At 43.1% G+C, this 20,815-nt stretch overlaps 1 protein-coding gene across 1 annotated transcript in view; it reads right to left on the bottom strand.

Moving 5' to 3' along the window:
* Positions 1-20,815, bottom strand: part of STAG1 (STAG1 cohesin complex component) — a 393,382-nt gene that overhangs the window by 148,901 nt on the left and 223,666 nt on the right. The window contains exons 15-17 of the mRNA XM_065411120.1: positions 14,767-14,881; positions 10,415-10,532; positions 3,594-3,697 (exon numbers count right to left, since the gene is read on the bottom strand). Coding sequence (XP_065267192.1) covers positions 3,594-3,697; positions 10,415-10,532; positions 14,767-14,881 — 337 coding nt within the window. The remainder of the gene's footprint in view (positions 1-3,593; positions 3,698-10,414; positions 10,533-14,766; positions 14,882-20,815) is intronic.

The following is a 20,815-nucleotide window of genomic DNA, read 5'->3' on the forward strand; positions in this document are numbered from 1 at the left end:
CCCCACCTCGATTATAGTTTTGGGCTTCCCATCTAGGATGTACCTTTCTATTTCCTCAGGAACACCCCCTAAGAATTGCTCTATTTGCATTAGGAAAGACAGATCTTCAAGAGATTTAACACTTGCTCCTGATATCCAGGCATCCCAATTTTTTTACAATGTGGTAGGCGTGTCAGGAAAATGTCACATCTGGTTTCCACCTTAGGGCTCTGAACCACCGACGGGCATGCTCGGGTGCTAGCCTCATTGTAATTCTGGCCTTTTTAAAAAAAAGTTCGTAGCTGTTCATGTTTCCTTAGGCATTTCAGCTGCCACCTCTGCTAAGGGTCCACTGAGCTGTGGCCTCAGCTCCACCATATACTGATCTGTAGAGATGCTGTACCCAAGGCAGGACCTTTCGAAATTTTCTAAGAAGGCCTCTGTATCATCGCCTACCTTGTAGGTGGGGAATTTTTTGGAATGGGGAGCGGTACCCGGAGAAGGATTGTCAGGGTTATCTGGTAGACTCAGCTTAGCCCTTTCCAGATCTAAGCGCTTCAGCTCTAATTCCGTATCCAAGCGTTTTGCATGTTGCCTCTCCTCCGCTTCCAACTCCAAGTGCTTTAAGGCCATCTGTCTTTCATGTTCTTTCTGTCTCTCTTCAGCTTCCAATCTGGCTAATTCTAGTTTCTTTTGGACCTCACTTTACGTCATCCTAGCCTTCCTATGTTTAGCCTAGCCTAACCCAACCCGAGAGCTAGAAAGAAAGAAAGAAAGAAAGAAAGAAAAAAAAAAAACAGCTTGTTAATTCCCTTGCCTCCAGGCAAAGAAAAAAAACCTCCAGCTGCTCTCAGCTTAAAAAAAAAAAAAAAAAGTATCCTTTTAAAAAAAACCTCCCTGGTTTTCAATCAGCCAAAAGAAAAAATGTTTTTAAAATCCTGAGGTCTGTGCTTCTGGTTCAAAATTATCCCACCGCGCTGCCACCATGTCAGGGTTCCCTCCCCACTCTGAACTCTGGGGTACAGATGTGGGGACCCACATGAAAGACCCCCTAAGCTTATTTCTACCAGCTTAGGTTAAAAACTTCCCCAAGGCACAAATCCCTTCCTTGTCCCTGGACGGTATTGCTACCACCACCAAGTGAGTTAGGCAAAGATTCAGGAAAAGGACCACTTGGAGTTCCTATTTCCCCAAAATATCCCCCCAAGCCCCTTCACCCCCTTTCCTGGGGAGGCTTGAGTATAATATACCAACCAATAGGTTAATCAAGTGAGCACAGACCAGACCCTTGGGTTTTTAGGACACCAAAAAACAATCAGGTTCTTAAAAGAAGAACTTTATTATAAAGAAAAAAGTAAAAGAAGCACCTCTGTAAAATCAGAACGGAAGGTAATTTTACAGGGTAATAAGATTTAAAACACAGAGGATTCCCCTCTAGGCTCAACTTCAAAGTTACAAAAAGCAGGAATAAACCTCCCTCTTAGCATAGGGAAAATTCACAAGCTAAACCAAAAGATAATCTAATGCATTTCCTTGCTTTACTTACAATTTTTGTAATCTTAGATGCTTATTTCAGGTAGGGTTTTAGGAGAGGGTTTTTTTCTGGCCTGGTCCCTCTCTCTGTCCCAAGAGAGCACAACAAAGACACAAACAACCCCTTTCCCCTCCCCCCCACATCCCCCGATTTGAAAGTATCTTCTTTCCTTATTGGTCCTTTTGGTCAGGTGCCAACCAGGGTATTTGAGCTTCTTAACCCCTTACAAGTAAAGGAGGGATTTTATGCTACCCTTAGCTGTATGTTTATGACAACGTCAGTATAGGAGGGAGAACAATGTGTCCTAGAATAGGTAGGGGAAACCTGCCCTGAAATTTGAGAGTCTGATGAGTCCTCTTCCACATACTCATAGCTGTTCAGCTTGCAGAGTAGATGAGGGCAATGTGGTGTTCTAGGTGATAGCGGGATCGGTGATCAAGAGAGTCTTGACAACTGACTAATCCGCAGCACTTGTTAACAGAGGAGACTCTGGCTCAGAAGGTATTATCAGATCCTTAGGGTACCTAAACTCTTGAGATACTGACAGTATCAAAGATTGGGCTGAGTGGGAACCTATGGAGGATGGCTTCAGTACTGTTGCAGCTGGCACCGAGCACTTGTTATGGGATTCCCTCAGTACCGTAGGTAGGTGAGCAGTCTTTGGTCGTGTTGATTTTCTTGTTATTTGTACTGAGTGTTGTTTAGGGACAGAGGTGGTCTTTTCAACCCAGGGCAGAGTTAAGTAAGGTTAACTGGCTGTGAGTGGTGTCTATTGATGAGCACAGGTGATTTGTAGGGGAATGGAAAGTCTGCATGCTCCTTTCTAACTGAGCAATTTGTATCAATTCTGTGAGAGGCAGAAACAGTTTCTTTTAAAAAATCCAATTTTAAACAGGAAAACCATGTGAAATAGGAAAATTCCTCTCTAACTCCATTATGGCTCATGGAAATCACCTTAGGAAATCCTTACTGTGCTTAAATATTGTTGCAATATTTGATGGAACTGTAAGATCTATTTAAACAACAGTCTACAGTGATAAGAACATAAGAACGGCCATAATGGGTCAGACCAAAGGTCCATCTAGCCCAGTATCCTGTATTCTGACAGTAGCCAATGCGAGGTGCCCCAGAGGGAATGAACAGAACAGGTAATCATGAAGTGATCCTTTCCCTGTCGCTCATTCCCAGCTTCTGGCAAACAGAGGCTAGGGACACCATCCCTGCCCATCCTGACTAATAGCCATTGATGGACCTATCTCCTCCATGAATTTATCTAATTCTTTTTTGAACTATGTTATAGTCTTGGCCTTCACAACATCCTCTGGCAAAGAGTTCCACAGGTTGACTGTACGTTGTATGAAGAAATACTTCCTTTTGTTTGTTTTAAACCTGCTACATATTAATTTCATTTGGTGACCCCTAGTTGAATCTTATTCTGTGAAGCTGAGGAATATTGACATAATTAATATTTATGAACTCTTTGTCATATTTGCTGTACTGCTGCAAACTGATTTGACAATACTTACCTAAGTAAAGCAGTTAATAATTTTGTCTTTGCTTTTTTAAAACCAGAGAAGAAAGAATTATTTTTCTATAAATATTTTAATAAAATTTATTGTCTGTCATTTTCAACAAAAGCATTCCAAAAAAATGAGATGCCTTGTCTAAAATTCTGAAGAAAGTGATTTTTCTCAAGATATAATTTTACAACTACCTAATTACTTAGGAATGCAAAAGAACTTTAAAAAATTCAAACGTATTCAGATTTATCATTTCCATTACTTTTCTCCAAAAAAAATTCAAGTGAGAACACAATTAGGTGGTTACAAAAGTCCCATAACATTTTTTGTCAACTGCAACGATCTGTCACTATGGTTCTAGGGTACATCAATATAGTATCATCACAGAATCATTGAGTGTAAGGCCAGAAGGGGCCACCACATCACAGGCCACCAACATCACCCAGCCATCCACACACTAAACTCAACAGACAAAAGTATTACAATATATCTACACCTATAACATATAAACATTTCATAGTGATACAAAGGTCTGAACCATCTATTTCAATAAAACTCACTCTCTTGCCAGTCCCCCTGCCCACTGGTGGATGTGCTTCAGCAGCTTGTCGAATTGTACACACCATCAGCTCAATCAGAGCACTCTCTTGTCGGTCAGACATTGCTGTGGAGAAAGAAAAGGAAAGTAGATTTGATCAACTGTATTAAGGTAATCATATACATGGTGATTTTATGGAATGCATGCACAAAATGTAGTAAACTAGTCAATGGTAAAACTTTCAAGAGTACCTAAGTGATTTAGAAGCTGTAATCCCATTTTCAAAAAGGGGTCTAGGGCCTGATTTTCAAAGGCATTTAGGATCCTAATGATGCAGAGAGGAGCCTAATGAGATTTTTAACAAGCACCCATTGATTTAATTAGGAGTTAGGTGCCTGGGTGCTTGTGAAATTCTAATTAGGCACCTAAATACCTTTGAACATCTGGACCTACGGTCAATGTTGAAAATGGGACTTAGGTACTTCTGAAAATTCTACCCTGAGGCTAAATGTTAATTTAGGACACAATCTATTCAGAACCATTATATAAGCTTTTCAAAATAATCTATTTCACCATTATCAGAAATTCCTGGTTTAACAGATTTTAAGGCCAGAGGGGACCATTATGATCTTTTACTCTGACCTCCTACAGAACATAGGCTACAGAGTTCTATCCAGTGGCTCCTGCATCAAGCCCATAAGTTCTGGTTGAGCTAGAAATCTTTTAGAAAAGCAACTGGCTTTGATTAAAATACTTTAAGTGATGGAAAATCCACCACACACCCTTAATTGATTGTTCCAGTGGTTAATTAAACTCACTATAAAATTCATAAATTATTTCCATTTGGACTTTATCTAGCTTCACCATCCACCCATTGTACTCCGATATGTGTTTTTCTTCAAGATTAGTACGCCCTCTACCATCAGAGATCTTCTCCTCATATAGACACTTGTAGACTGTAATCAAGTCAACTGTCTCGTTTACAAGCAAAATAGATTGAGATCTTTAAGTCTCGCACCCTATTGCAGGTTTTCCATCCTTCAAATAATTTTTGTGGCCCTTTTCTGAATCCTCTCCAATTTTTCAACATCCTTTTAAAAGTGTGGATGCTAGAAACCACGAATCCCACATACATGGGTAAAATAATCTTCCTACTCCTGCTTGAAATTTCTATTTATATGTCCAAGGATTGCATTAGCCTCCTTAGCCACAGCATTGCACTGGGAGCTCAGGTTCACTTAGTTAGCCACTATCACCCCTAAGTCCTTTTCAGAGTCACTGTTTTTCATTATATTGTTCCCTACCTTGTAAGTATGGCCTGCATTCTTTGTTCCTACATATATATGGCCTTGCATTTGGTTGTATTGAAATGAATGTTGTTTGATTGTGCCCAGCTTATCAATTTACCCAGATTACTCTGCAACAATGACCTGTCCTCCTCGTATTCATCCCCTGACCAATTTTTGTCATCTGCAAACTTTAGCAAGGATCATTTAATATTTTCTTCCTGACCACGGATAAAAATATTAAATAGCACTGGGCCAATGACTAAACCTTGTGGGATCCCACTACAAACACACATATTCAATAACAATTCACCATTAACAATTACATTTTATGATCTATCAGTTAGCCAGCCTCTAATCAATTTAGTATGTACTACACTGATTTTGTAGAATGCTAGTTTTTTTAAATTAGCATGTCCTGCAGTACTAAGTGAAATTGCTTACAAGTACAACATAGTCCAGCACCTTTACCAAGAAAGCTTGCAGTCTCATGAAACAGTGATATCAAGTTTGTTTAACAAGATCCATTTTCAATAAAATTAATACCATTCAACATGGATTTATGATCTGTTCCTGCCTTCCTGGCTGAATTTTAGAGCAGCTGTACCATATTTCTGTGATCAATGTCAGGGTAACAGACCTGTTCATCACCTTTACTCTTTTAAACAACAACACATTAGCCTTTGAAATACTAAAGCCATTGGAACTCTGCACCAGTACAGGTGTCTGTCTGAATGGGGCCTTTGTGTAGTCTAGTGATCACAGCAGTGTACTTAGAGCAAAAGCTCCCAGCTTCTATTCCTGACCTTGCCACTGAATTGGGTAACTTTAGGCAAGTCGCTTAACTTTACTGTGCCTTGGTTTACCCCATTTAGAAAAAGCTATTACAACAGTGATCAATATTATTATTTCAAAATTATAATCATGCAGCCATCAATGTTCTGCACCAATGTGTTTTTTCTTTTAGTTTTTATGTTTATTTTATATTAAAATGATGATGATGATAGGTAGGATTTGCAAAAAGCACCTAAATAATTTAGGAATTGAGAGGGTGGGACACAGGGAGAGTGTGCCTAAGTCATTTAAGCACTTTTACATTTCTTGCTCGTCGTATTTACCAGGATTAGATTTTAAGAGCTTGGATTTTATAAATAATGTGATAGATAATTATACCTAAAAATCATAACTGACTTTTGAAACAAAAATTTTTGGTTTCGGAATTTCCCAGGTTTATATAAAGTTTTATATTTTGGTTTCTTCAGGTAAATGAAGATAGTTTAAAAAATATAAACAATTTAAATTAAAAAAGTAAGTGGTGAAGCTAACAATAATTCCTGCTAAGCACTTACACTTTCAGTGCACATCTGACAAGATATTCTTGTTCTTTCCCCATGTATGTCAATTAGATATGAAAGTGTGAACAGTAAAGTCTATTTTCACTACTCACTAAATAGCAATAGCAAATTAAGCATCAAATCCAAAACTAGAAGCCAGGTCTCCTGCTTCCAAAGCCTTTGATAAACCCATTAGGCCACAGTGTTTTAGTTAACCTATCAAATTATGTCACTGAAAATACTGGGCCTGAATTCTCTACTGCCTTGCATATTTCACCCACCTTTTACTCATTTTACACAGCTATAAATGTCCACAAAAGGTGCATGGCAGTGAAAAATTAGGCTGAAAGGGAGTGAATTACAGTATTCTACACCAAATTACTCCATTGATTTGTATGCCAGTATTTTGGACTCACCTACTGCTTCTTCACCTGTAGCCATCAAACCACTTTACAAATGAGGTTATGAATTATTACATACATTTTACTAAGGGCAGAGATCTGAACAGATTTCTAAGAGTCACTGTGCTCTAGTGTATAAACTCTATAGATCTTGCCACCTCAACGACCAGTGTGTCTTGTGCCAGATTTGCTACAAATTTACTAATTATAACTTTTGGCAAGTCATTAGCTCTCTTCCTCAGCTATCTAACCTGGAAAACTGACCCTGCATATTTCCACCAAGCCATGTGGATATTTTGATGGGGAATGTACAAAGATAAGCAATTTTACTTGACGTAGGATTTTCCCTTCACTTTTGAAAAGTAGCCTCAGCAAGTCTGGAGGTTAATAATATTCTCTGCTACCCCTTTTTCTCCATCATTTTCATTGGCAGAAAATCATGTCTATTTTCTGGCAATTTCTTAAACATTTTGTAGACTTAAGACCAGTTTGGACCACTGTGATTATCTCGTCTGATCTCTGCATAACACAAGCCAAAGACTTCAGTGATTTCTGCATCAAGCCAAGCCAACAACTATATCTGGAGCATGTCTTAAAAAAATCCAATTTTAATTAAAAAAAAAGTCAAGTGATGGAAATTTATCACATCCTATGGTAATCTGTTCCAATGGTTCCATAACACACTAATCATTAATATTCTTGCATGATATATGTATGGTAAATGCCCAAAGGACCATACAAATATGAAGGAAATAGGGGACTAAATTGTGTTTAAATCAGACAAGTTGGGGGAGTGTGAAAACAGGTTTTTCCAGACAAAGGAAAAGCCAAGACCTCCATCCAGTTGCAATCACAGATAATTAATAAATACTGGCATATCTGAGGTTGCAGGGACAGATCAATTTGCATTGTAGGAAGCACCAGTGGGGAAGAAACCAGCATGGAACCCTCCTCCAAACTCAATGGCACCTTTCCTCACATCAGGTGCACTGGACTTTGAGAAGGATACATTTCAAAAGTTCACAGGATTATAAAAGAGAGGGACAAAGAATCCTGTTATATTTTCACCTAAGATGACAAAGGAACTGAACATTTTGGACTTTGTACGAGATTCTGACCCAGGGTGTGGTCAGCCATTTTACTGGAAGAAAGTGTAGTAAGAATCTTACCTTGAACCAAGATTGAAGTCATTAGAAAGCATTTTTCGCTTTTATTCGCTTGTAACCATTTTTGACTTTCTCCCTTACACTTGAATTCACTTAGAATCTTCTCTCTTTTTGCCAATAAACGTTTTACATTTAATCTAAACCAAGCCAGTGCTGTGTTTGAACTGAAGTGATTGTTATCTCCAGTTAAAGCAACAAACTGCTGTGTTTTTGTCTCTTTAATGGAGCAACTTTTACTTCCCTAAAAGTTCCAGTAGAAGGCTGGACATTTCAGGGCAGACGGTTTGGGGGAAATCTGGGACTGGGGATGTGTTGGGATCACTCAGTTGTGGGGTTCCATGCGGAGCGGATAAAGCACACGACCAATGTGGTTGCAAGCTGAACTCTGAATCTGTTTATTACAAGCTTTCTTTTATAGTCTTTCTCAACATTACATAACACAATTAGGCTATAATTATACATCTACCGATTGGACAAGAAGGAGAAGCATGTGTTTATCACATGTATAGCCCCACACCGATTGGTTCAATTGTTCCTTACATAAGGCCTCATCTTATATAACCACCAGGGGGCCTTACATAAGGCCTCATCTTATATAACCACCAGGGGGCCCTACATAAGGCCTCATCTTATATAACCACCAGGGGGCCTTACATAAGGCCATGATTTATTGCCAGGCAAGTGTCCCATCGTGACCCTTACCCTCTCATGGAACTTTACATCCCCACACCTCCCCCCTTTTTCTTAAATAAGGAAGTACAGCATTATCAGGTGTCTAGGCTGTGACAAACAATAAGTGCAGGTCCGGTGTCACTTCTGGATAAGCCTCGGGCGCAAATTCCCCATCTATATGGGCTTCCCTAATAAGTCCGTGCCAACGCCTTACGGGATCCGGGGGGCCCGAGCCGCCCGGGATATTGTTCGAAGCATGTCGCAGGGTGGAAACATTGGATGAGCTTCTGGCACTTTACAATGTTATTCAAGTCAGCACCCATTAAATTTGTCACAAGATACACTTCATTAAAATTTTCTATTGAAGTTGCTGGTATAACAAAAAACCCGCGTCTTTGTCCCCATTTCAGCAAACGGGACAACGCGTCAGAGGGAAGCTTCTCTCCCTTTTTTTTTCAGCGATGCGTAATAAAAAATCATGCACCGTCTCCTCCTCTGCAGACAAAGCAGAGCCCATTTTATGGAATGCAGCCGCTCACCTGTGAGCTCACGAACGTCTCTCTCGGACGACCAGGAGCCGGTATCCTCCGGTACCTCCTGCCGCGGCTGCCATCGAATGCAGCCGCTCACCTGTGAGCTCACGAACGTCTCTCTCGGACGACCAGGAGCCGGTATCCTCCGGTACCTCCTGCCGCGGCTGCCATCGAATGCAGCCGCTCACCTGTGAGCTCACGAACGTCTCTCTCGGACGACCAGGAGCCGGTATCCTCCGGTACCTCCTGCTGCGGCTGCCACCTCCGCCTTTTCCCACCGAACGCTTCAGTCGGCTGTGTTTGCATACGTGATAGGAGAATTTGGACAGTCTTTATTTGCATCCCCAATTTCTTTAGTTTCCATGGCTGCATCCTCATTTTTTTCAGTTTCTGTGGGTGCAGATGTTTTTATATATTTCATTCTTTTTGTCCTGGTGTAAGGTTCTTCTGCATGTTTATGTTTTTGTTTCTTTATATGTGTTTGTTTTTCTTCTTCATTATGATTACCATTTCCATTTATTTCCACCCGAGCTGTATTATTCCTCTCATGCTTTTTCTTCTTCTTTTTCCTCTTTGCATTATTGCTTTTGGAAGTTTCCTCATTTTCATCTTCAGTACCTTCCTTTTCTTTCTTAGGCTTTAATCGGCTGCCTCGATGTCCAAGCCGAATCACGTCGGGGTCACCATTTGTGGGGTTCCATGCGGAGCGGATAAAGCACACGACCAATGTGGTTGCAAGCTGAACTCTGAATCTGTTTATTACAAGCTTTCTTTTATAGTCTTTCTCAACATTACATAACACAATTAGGCTATAATTACACATCTACCGATTGGACAAGAAGGAGAATCATGTGTTTATCACATGTATAGCCTCACACCGATTGGTTCAATTGTTCCTTACATAAGGCCTCATCTTATATAACCACCAGGGGGCCTTACATAAGGCCTCATCTTATATAACCACCAGGGGGCCCTACATAAGGCCTCATCTTATATAACCACCAGGGGGCCCTACATAAGGCCTCATCTTATATAACCACCAGGGGGCCTTACATAAGGCCTCATCTTATGTAACCACCAGGGGGCCTTACATAAGGCCAGAATGAAGGAGGCAAGAAAACAGTAAGATGAAAACTAGTGAGCGATTAGTAATGCCATTGTTTCAATTAAATATGAAACAAAAAAACCTTGTCCCTTTGATCACTGTGTCTTGAGAACGCATTAAGGCAGTTCCCATTTAATGTGCTGCCTTCTACTTGAAAATTTGCATTAACCCCTCCCAAAAAATCAGATTCATTAAAATATAATATCTCCATTTTGCATATCACTTCTAAATGTAGGATAGGAAACAGACATTCATATAATCCAAAGATTAACAGCATTTTTATTAAGAAGAATTAACCATATTTTATTACATTAATTTAATGTATTTAATAAAATGACACAAATACCTTCTTCTCCTTGAACTGGTTCTTCCAGTAGCAATTCTGTCATGCACTCCCAATCCTTCAGTAGTTCTTGAGAGCTCTCCCACAAACTATCCACTAAGTAAGCTGCATGTTCATGCAACTAGAAATAACAAGTCAAATGTCAATAAAGCTTTCTGGTTCAAACATGGCTTCATCAACTATTATAATGGTTTGAGTGAGGACAGTGTTCTTGTATCACTAAGGAAAACTACATTTGAAATTAATGTTGGAAGGTCCACTTTCCAACAAAAAGACATGTAACTGCATAACCATGGTGAAACTTTTATTTTATGGAAAGGGTGAGTGGAGTGGGAGAAAGAAATGAGGGCTCTTTTCTGATATAACACTTTACTTGCAGGTGTCTTCCAGGTCACAGCTTATATCATGACATGAGAAGAATCATAGAATCACAGGGTTAGAAGGGACTGCAAGGGTCATCTTGTCTAACCCGCAATCGCATCAGAATGCTTGTCACACTTTTCTGTAGAGTTAAGGTGTCATAATAGTGGACAATGCGGGGGGGGGGGGACACATTCTATCGAGATGTTTATTTTTCTTTTATTAACAGTATGTAATAGGCATAGGGAATTTCATGTTAGTTTTAATATAGTATACATCTTAACCATCATAATATCTACTGTAATAATGAAAAATAACACAACAGTGTTCATTCAACATAACACTTTACAACTATACTGCTAAAAGTTTAAAACTAATGAACTACTGTTTAACAACATAGATCAACAACAGCAACTGGACCTGATACATTCATCTAAGAAATGTTTAAAAATGTTAGGAGGGAGGGTACTATTTATGGACAAGAAATTATTATAAAGATTTTTCAGTTTGTGTGCAGACCTATCCACTTTTCAGCATAGACACGGAACAGGAACCAAATAGCTATTGAATGTAGCTCTGAGATCTGGATACATAATGCACGATACTTTCAAAACTGCTCAGCATTGGCCTAACTTGCGTCTTACTGAAAATAATGGTAAAACTCTCATTTACCTCAATGGGCACAGAATTAAGTCAATGTTGAGTGTTTCTGAAAATCCCATCAGAAGTTTCTTTATAATAATAGCATTCAGTTATACTGAGAAAAATCATTCTGGAAAGAATAGACATTAGCTTCCACTGACTTGTAAGACAATCATGAACTACCATCAACAAGTAACACCACAGCATGCTGATTTAACTAATTACCAAGTAATGGTGCTGACCCCCAAATAAAGAAATCTTGGGTGTTAGAGGTAGCTGATGTCAGTGCCAGCTTTCATAAACTTCTGTACTGATGGGCTGTTCTCAGAGGAACTGAAATGGGATATAAAAGCTCTTTGATGCTTGTCATGGTCACAGGGCTAGCTGTACCTCTGACCCCTCCGAGTGCACTTCCATAGGTGTTCAGACCTTATGCCTTTACCTCTCTTGGAGTGGAATCCCTCTATTCTCCCACTCTTACACCAGGTCCTGGGCTACAGTATCCTATGGACAGGTACGACTGGGTTTGGGTATCTTTGGTTCTTTCCTTGGGGAGTTTGCGACCAGGGATAAACACAGTAATCAGACAGGCCTTTCAAATCAAAGTACTGTTTAATTTCAACAGTAGGCACAAAACATAATGTAAGATAAAAGGGTTTTAAAACAATAAAAAGGCTACATGCATGTCTATCTTATCTAAAGAGACAAGGTAGGTGAGGTAATATCTTTTACTGGATCAACTTCTGTTGGTGGAAGTTACAAGATTTTGAGCTATACAGAGCTCTTATTCAGGTCTGGGGAAGGAAGAAGACCTCTGTGTAGCCTGACAGCTTGTATCTTCCACCAACAGAAGCTGGTCCAAGATATTACCTCACCCATCTTGTCTCTCTCAGATCCTGGGACCAACATTGCTTCAACAACACCGCAAACAAGTAAACTTATCTCAAGTTTACCATCTCCCTGGAAAGCCTAATTTGTTCAGACTCCCCAGGATGGTCTGTGTGCCTGTTCCCCCCCCGAACAGCTCCCTGACAAGTACCTCACCTCTAATCTGAGAGTCTTTTCGTCATATTGATCTTTTGGCTCCCAGCCAGAGCAAACAAGCTGTGTAATATAGCTGGAGCCAAGGAATTAGGTTCTTCACAGTTAATAGTTCTGGTATTCTCTCTTAGCCCTTGCAGTGTTTACCAGGAGGTATTTTAGCTGGAGCCATTGTCTGGCCTTCCTGCTGATCTCCCAACCTCCTGCTATTAAACTAAGACATTGTGTACAGTAAAAAATTTCCAGTGATCCAAAATAGCTATACAATTATGAGCCCAATAACCAGGTCACATACAGTATTCATAAATTATTACACACCAGTCCCATGTCTTTCACAATCCTTATGAATCCTGCTAAAGCCAACACCACACTATTCTAGGTTGTCTTTAAGAAACACCTCTATGACAGCAAAGGCAGAGACTGACACTGAGGCAGAAGAAGTGGTCTCAGGGAAACCATATGGTTTACACAAAAAAGCACATTTTGCTGAACCTGGCTTTAGGGACCAAGGCTAGAGTTCTATGAGCTAAATTCTCCTCTCTCCTCAGTGAGGAGGGACAAGGCTGGCACTTTGTAATCTCTCTGAGATTCAAGGGAGCAAAGCACATTGGGAACTGAAGCTCATCATGGCTGCCATAACAGTAAACCTAGCTTCCAGCAAGGTCTGATGGAATGTGAGGAATGTATACGAACAGGACCTTTGACAGACCAGGGGAGAGAGAGAGAAAGAATCAGGCTCTAAAGGCCTCTCTCCTTGAAGAAGCAAGCAAATAAACCCATTTCCTTATATTTTTATTTTGCAATGATTTTTGCTGTAATTACTTTGAGGCACATATTCACATTTTTCTGAGCATTCTGTTAGTGTCCTTCTGGCAGAGCCTCCTCCTCCCTTCTGCTCTGTGTGCAGGTTACCCAAGATTCTGCCCTTAGACCTTTCTCTTCTCACTGTAAACCCTGTCTCTGGGAGATCTCATCAACCCACCTGGCTTCAACAATCATTTTATGCTGAGGACACATACATACCTCTCTCCACCACAAACCAAGATGAGATATGGCAATCTACTCCACATAGGGCTATGCTTCAAAACCTTCCAGTGGCAGAAACCAGTGTAGACAGCAGTGGCCCACGTTATAAGTTAAGTATCTCACTAAAGGCTGCACTCATGGCTCCTTGATCCCCAGTGACTACTTGTGGCTTTCTGGGAGATGTTAACACCTATCGGACTACATTCAAATCTTTCCCCTTCTTACTTCTCAATATCGCTAAGATCCATCTGTTTCTTTCCACTCCCACAACCAAACCTCTTGTACAAGCCGTCATCATATCCTACTGCAATACCCTCCTTTCTGGCTTCTCAAACACAAACATTGCCCTTCTTTGTCCACAGATTTGATCATGTCATTCCCCTCTTCCAATCCCTCCTTTGTTATCTACTTACTATTGAATCAAGCTTCCGGTCATCATCTTCAAAGCTCACCACATTTCTGTCCCTCCCTTTTCAAATTTCATTCTGCCTCTATCCCTCCACTCCACCAATGTTCCCAGGCTTGTCTGTTTGTCAGCTTCTTATAGTCACCTCCTTGCTTTTGATCATGCAACTTCCTATACATGGTACAACCTTCCTGAACCCATCAGAAGGCTGCTACCCAATTCACATTTAAGTCCCCTTTAAGACCAATTTCTGCTATGCAGCTTACAGTGAATGGCATTGATTTGTACATACATGGCCTTGTTTTTGTTCCCCTGTTACTATATTCTGCCTAGTAGTCTGTCTATCTGTCTTTAGATTGTGAGCTCCCTGGAATAGGCACCAGACTTCTTTAATGTCCGGAAAGTGACTAGCACACATTTGGTGTGACCATAAAATAAATAAATAAATAAATAAATAAATGCCTTCAAAGAGTGTCTGGAAGACACTCAAGCTGTGAGACTTCAATTAGATTTTGTTCCCTTTTGTGACTGGTTAAAATAAAGTTACCCAGAAAATATGATTGCTTCCTTTTTTTAAAGCACATTCCACAGACTCATTCTTTTATAGTTTGTCCTGCAATAGGCACCACCAAAATATACGTTCTGGTGAACTATAGTAGCCAGAGTGGGGAGAGCGGAGTTGATTACACTGAAGCCAGGCAAGAGTAAAACAAATCCTAGGGAGGATATTGGTTTGAGTTTACTTTTCGGACAAGGAAAAGGGGATCAAATGCATATGGTGTCACTAGCATTAAAACCTGTTTGTAAAAGTTGATCAATCACCTTAAATAAGTTTCATGTTTTGCTAAATATATAAAATTGGTATCAGAAATGTTTTTACCTCACTTTCAAGAAAGAAAAGAACCAACATCCTAATGAGGTTCCCATTTGGACTGTTCCGTCCTCTCCTCTTCGCTAATGCTTCTTCTGCCTGGGGGTCATGCCTGCTAAACAGTCTAGAAATAAGTAACAGGAGTTATAATAAACAGCTTTGTTTGCTCAACATTATGGCTAACATGTTAATTCATAAAATACAATTAAAAAAAACCAAAAAACCATTCCCCTCAATAAACAAACAAACTGCATTTGTTCAGCTCCACAGGGCCAGAAGCACTTCACACAATGAAAAAATTATGAAATGTACTGGTGTAAAATGTTTGTATTATAGCTGGTATTTTAAAGTTTTAAGTCTTGTGCTGCTATGGCTATCTTGCTGAAAAACAATGTTATTGTGACACTACCAATTTAAGAACTAACTGTAGGAGGCTCTAAACTGGATTGCAGCCTGCTTTAACAATCATAAATTGAACTCAAGTATTTAAACAAAATGCTAACTATGAAAGGAGGCTGTTTTCCCCCCACCACCACTGACCTTTATTTCATAAAAATATTGAGGATAAAAATGAGTTACAGTCCAACCTTTGTATGTTTTTTAATCTTCACTTTTACTTAGTTTTGTGCACACTGGCTGGGTGTGGCTGCAACTGAACCTTGTCCTAGTAGAAGACCGCATACAGCGGTTCCGAGGTCAAGGCTTTAATCTCAGGCCTGGTCTACAGTACGCGGTTATTTCAGAATTAGCCGAGTTAATTCAAAATAAAACTGATTCCGTCCACACGACCAAAATGTTGGGGTTTTTTTTTTATTTAAAGAGCTCTTTAATCCGATTTCTGTACTCCACCTCAGCAAGTGGAGTAGTGCTAAAATCGAGATCGCAATTCCGGGTTACAGGTACTGTGGACGCAATTCAACGTTATTGGCCTCCGGGAGCTATCCCAGAATGCTCCCTTGTGACCGCTCTGGACAACACTCAACTCTGATGCACTAGCTAGGTAGGCAGTAAAAGCCCCGGGAACTTTTGAATTTCATTTCCTGTTTGGTCACCATCAGCACAGGTGACCATCAGCACAGTCCACCATCACAGGCGACCATGCAGAGTCCACCATCACAAGACCACGCAGTCCCAGATTCGCAGACGAGCTCCAGCATGGTCCGAATGGGAGGTACTGGATCTCATTGCATGTTGGGGACACAAATCTGTTATGGCAGAACTACGTTCCAAAAAAAGAAACGCAAATACGTACGCTAAAGTCTCCAGGGCCATGACGGAAAGAGACTACTCCAGGGACACAGAACAGTGTCGTACAAAAATCAAGGAGCTCAGGCAAGTGTACCAAAAAGCCAGGGAGGCAACCGGGCGCTCTGGGTCACAGCCCCATACATGCCGCTTCTACCGTGAGCTGCATGCAATTATGGGGGGTGACGCCACCACTACCCCATCACTGTCCATGACACCTGAAAGGGGGGAGTTGCATGGAGCGAGGAGGATGAGTTATTGGAGGACGAAGAGGAGGAGAAGGAGGACGGTGCACAGGTGGCAAGTGGGGAATCCGTTTTCCCCCCTAGCCAGGAACTATTCTTAACCCTGGAGCCAATAGCCTCCCCCCACTCCCAAGGCGGGCTCCCAGACCATGACCCTGGAAAAGGCACTTCTAGTGAGTGACAGCCTGATCAGTGCCACGTGGTGGGGACAAACCCAGCCGCGCTGGACTGTTTGCGTTTAGTTTAAAGGGCTCATCCCTGCTCAGAGCCTCATCGGAGCCACACGGTGGGTGCGGGGAGGGGAAGGGGGTGCGCTGTGTGAAGCAATCATCCCAGAGAGCCCGCAGGCCCTCCTTTTATATGGCAAACCCACCAGGCATTTCTTGCTATGGGAAAGGGGGCCTGGCAGTTTGAAAGCATTGAAATGAATGCGGAAGAAGCAGAACCCTGCGTGCCCCTAGGGCTTACCATGGCTGCCTGCAAGCTGAATTCTGTTGCCCAGCCGCGTATGATGGCTTACTCACACCAAAGTGGCAGGCACTCAGTATAAGAGGCAAAATGCGACCTTGTACAGAAAGAACATGTACTGTGTACTATGAATTGCCTGTTTCACTGAGAAAGTGTGTCCCCTTTGTTCTCTAAAATGTATCTTTTAAAATACTACCCTCCCTTTTTCTCCTCCCGCAGGTGCAAATGTTACAACGTGGCCCCTATCTACTCCGTCCCAGAGGCTGGTTCAGATTAGAAGGTGGAAAAAACGAACTCGGGACGACATGTTTGCCGAGCTTATGCAGTCCTCCCGCACTGATAGGGCCCAGCTGAATGCGTGGAGGCAAACAATTGCGGAGTCCCATAAAGCGTTAAATGAACATGAAGAGAGGAGGGACGCACGCAATGAGAGCAGGCAGGATGCTATGGTCAAGCTCACGGGGGAGCAAACTGACATGCTCCGCTATATGGTGGATCTAATGCGGGAAAGGCAGCAAGACCACAGACTGCCGCTGCAGCCCCTGTATAACCGCCCTCCCTCCTCCCCAAGTTCCATAGCCTCCTCACCCAGACACCCAAGAACACGGGGGTGGGGAAGGCTACGGGGACCCACACACTCAACCCCAGGGGATTGCACAAGCAGCAGAAAGCTGACATATGCGAACTTTTGATTTGGTTTCTGGATGTCCTTCCCTCCTCCTCCACCCCCCTAATCCAATACACCCCCCCACACACACTCCCCTGGTCTACCTTCTGATTTCTCTCAATGAGTTGTGCAACAAATAATAAAGAACGGTTTTTAAACAATTGTGACTTTATTTCCTTTCATATATATAGGGGGCGGGTAACTTCAAGAGAAACAAACACAACTGTCACACCGTACCCTGGCCAGTCATGAAACTGGCTTTCAAAGCTTCTCTGATGCGCAGCGCGCCCTGCTGCGCTCTTCTAATCGCCCTATCTGCCTGTGCGAAATTGGCTGCCAGGTGAGTTGCCTCAACCTCCCACCCTGCCATAAACGTCTCCCCCTTACTCTCTCAGATATTGTGGAGCACACAACAAGCAGCAATTACAATTGGAATATTGGTTGTGCTGAGATCTAACCGAGTCAGTAAACCGTGCCAGCGCACTTTCAAACGTCCAAAAGTACATTCTACCACCATTCTGCACTTGCTCAGCCTATAGTTGAACTGCTCCTTACTACTGTCCAGGGTGCCTGTGCACGGCTTCATGAGCCATAGCATTGAGGGGTAGGCTGGGTCCCCGAGGATAACTATAGGCATTTCAATATCCCCAACAGTAACTTTCTGGTCTGGGAAGTAAGTCCCTTCCTGCAGCTGTTCAAACAGACCAGAGTTCCTGAAGATGCGAGCGTCATGCACCTTTCCCGGCCATACCACGTTGATGTCAGTGAAACGTCCCTTGTGATCCACCAGTGCTTGCAGCACCATGGAAAAGTACCCCTTGCGGTTTATGTACTGGCCACCCCGGTGTTCCAGGGCCAAGATAGGGATATGCGTTCCGCCTATTGCCCCGCCACAGTTAGGGAACCCCAGCGCATTAAAGCAATCCACAGTGGTCTGCACATTTCCCAAAGTCACTACCCTTGATAGCAGCTGGTCAATGATTTCATTGGCTACTTGCAGCACAGTAGATTTCCCCACTCTAAACTGATTCCCGACTGACCTATAGCTGTTGGGCGTTACAAGATTCCACAGGGCTATGGCCACTCGCTTCTCAACTGTGAGGGCTGCTCTCATTTTGGTGTCTTTGCGCTTCAGGGCAGGGGACAGCAAGTCACAAAGTTCCATGAAAGTGGCCCTACGCATACGAAAGTTTCGCAGCCACTGGGAATCATCCCATACCTGCAACACTATGTGGTCCCACCAGTCTGTGCTTGTTTCCCGGGCCCAGAATCGGTGTTCCATGGCATGAACATGGCCTAATGCCACCACGATCTACCAATCGCCACATGCCGTGCTTCTAAGAATGTCTGTGTCCATGTCCTCATCAGTATAGTAATCGCGCTGTCGTCGCTTCCTCGCCCGGTTTTGCAGGTACTTCACATACTGCTGGATAATGCACGAGGTATTTACAATGGTCAAAACTGCAGCAGAGATCTGAGCGGGCTCCATGCTTGCCGCGCTATGGCGCCTGCACGGGTAATCCTGGAAAAAGAGCGCGAAACGTAGGAGAGCAGAGTGGCAGCGGAAGAGGTGCTGTTCGGTTCACGATAGCCGAAAAAAGGTGGGAAATGGTTGTCTTCTGTAGCTTTCACGGAGGCGGGAGACCAGGACAGACAACATGGAGAAGTTCGGTAGCGCGGCAAGAGCGGGAGAGCAGAGTTGGCGGCGGAAGCTGTGCTGCTCGGTTCACAATGGCTGAGCAGAGTTGGCAGCGGAAGCGGTCGATGAGGAAGAGAAAGAGTAGATACTTATGGAGATTACATAGAAAGACGAGAGGAAATGTGAGGTGGCTTCATAGAACCAGGAGAGAAGCGGTGCACCGTACTGCACCGTCTGCTGAAAGCAGTACGGCGTCTGCACGCCAAAAAGGCGCGAAACGATTGTCTGCCATAGCTTTCATGGAGGGAGGAGCGACTGACGACACACACCCAGAAACACCCGCGAGAATGTTTTTGCCCCATCATGCACTGGGAGCTTAACCCAGAATTCCAATGGGCGGCGGGGACTGCGGGAACTGTGGGATACCTACCCACAGTGCACTGCTCCAACATTCGATGCTAGCCTCGGTACTGTGGACACACTTCACCGAATTCACACACTTTAATGGGGACACACAAGACCGAATGTATAAAATCGCTTCCAAAAATTCGAATAGAATAATTTCAAAATAATTTCGTACTGTAGACGTACCCTCAGAAACTCATCTCGCTGACGTCACCACCACCAGGAAAGAGACTTTACATGACAGGTGGGAAAGGGGGCAGGAGCCCAGCAGCTTGAAGGGCGGACCCATGAGCCTGGAGAGGACCAAGTTAAGATCCCATTGTGGGACAGGGGTCCACACCTGTGGGAAGAGTCTCTTGAGGCCTCTCAATAATCTGACCATCATGTCATGAGAAAACACCGTCTGGCCCTGGATCGGAGGATGGAAAGCGGAGATGGCCACGAGGTGCACTATAATGGAGGAATATGCTAGACCTTGGTTCCTTAGGTGACGCAGGTAGTCCAAGATGGACTGAATGGAAGAACATGAGGGAGAGATGCCATGCTCGGAAGCCCAGAGTGAAATCCTCGTCCACTTGGCCAGCTAAATCACTCTGGTTGAGGGCTTCCTACTCTCTCTAGGAGGACCTGTTGGACCATATCCGAACAGATCCGTTCCTCTGGGTTCAGTCACGCAGCATCCAGGCTGAGCGGTGCAAGGATGTGAGATTGGGATGCAATAGCCAACTGTGGTCCTGTGACAGCAGGTTCGGATGGTTGGGCAGGGGCCAGGGAGGGGCCATGTGCTCAGCTCATGAGTGTGCCAAACCAGTGTTTGTGAGGCCACTCCGGGGTGATCATGATAATCTGCGCTTTGTCTCTCTTGATCTTTGTCAGTACCTAGCTGATGAGCAGAATCAGCGGGAATGCGTTCATCAGTCCCCTGACCATGACAGAAGGCAGGTGTCACAGATGGATTCCCCGCTCAGACCTTGCCAAGAACAGAACCGATGGCACTTCCTGTTCTGTCTGGTGGCGAACAGGTCCACTTGGGGAGTTCCCCACCTCTGGAAGATCATGCAGGCTACCTCCAGGTGGATCGACCACTCGTGGTGAGAGAAGAAGTCCCTGCTGAGCAGGTCCACCAGCGTATTCTTGATGCTGGGAAGGTGACAAGCTTCCAGGTGGATTTCCTGGCTGATGCAGAAGTCCCATAGATGGAGTGCCTCTTCACAGAGAGCTGACGAGCACGCTCCCCCTTGCCTGTTGATGTAGAACATCGAGGCTGTATTGTCCGTCAGGACTAGCACCACCTTGCCCAACAGGTAGCGTAGGAAGACTCCGCATGCCAGCTGGATGGCTCTGAGCTCTTTGACATTTATGTGCAACTTCGTCTCCTCCGGGGACCAC

The sequence above is a fragment of the Emys orbicularis genome, chromosome 9 (genome assembly GCF_028017835.1).
Source record: "Emys orbicularis isolate rEmyOrb1 chromosome 9, rEmyOrb1.hap1, whole genome shotgun sequence".
Lineage (NCBI taxonomy): Eukaryota > Metazoa > Chordata > Testudines > Emydidae > Emys > Emys orbicularis.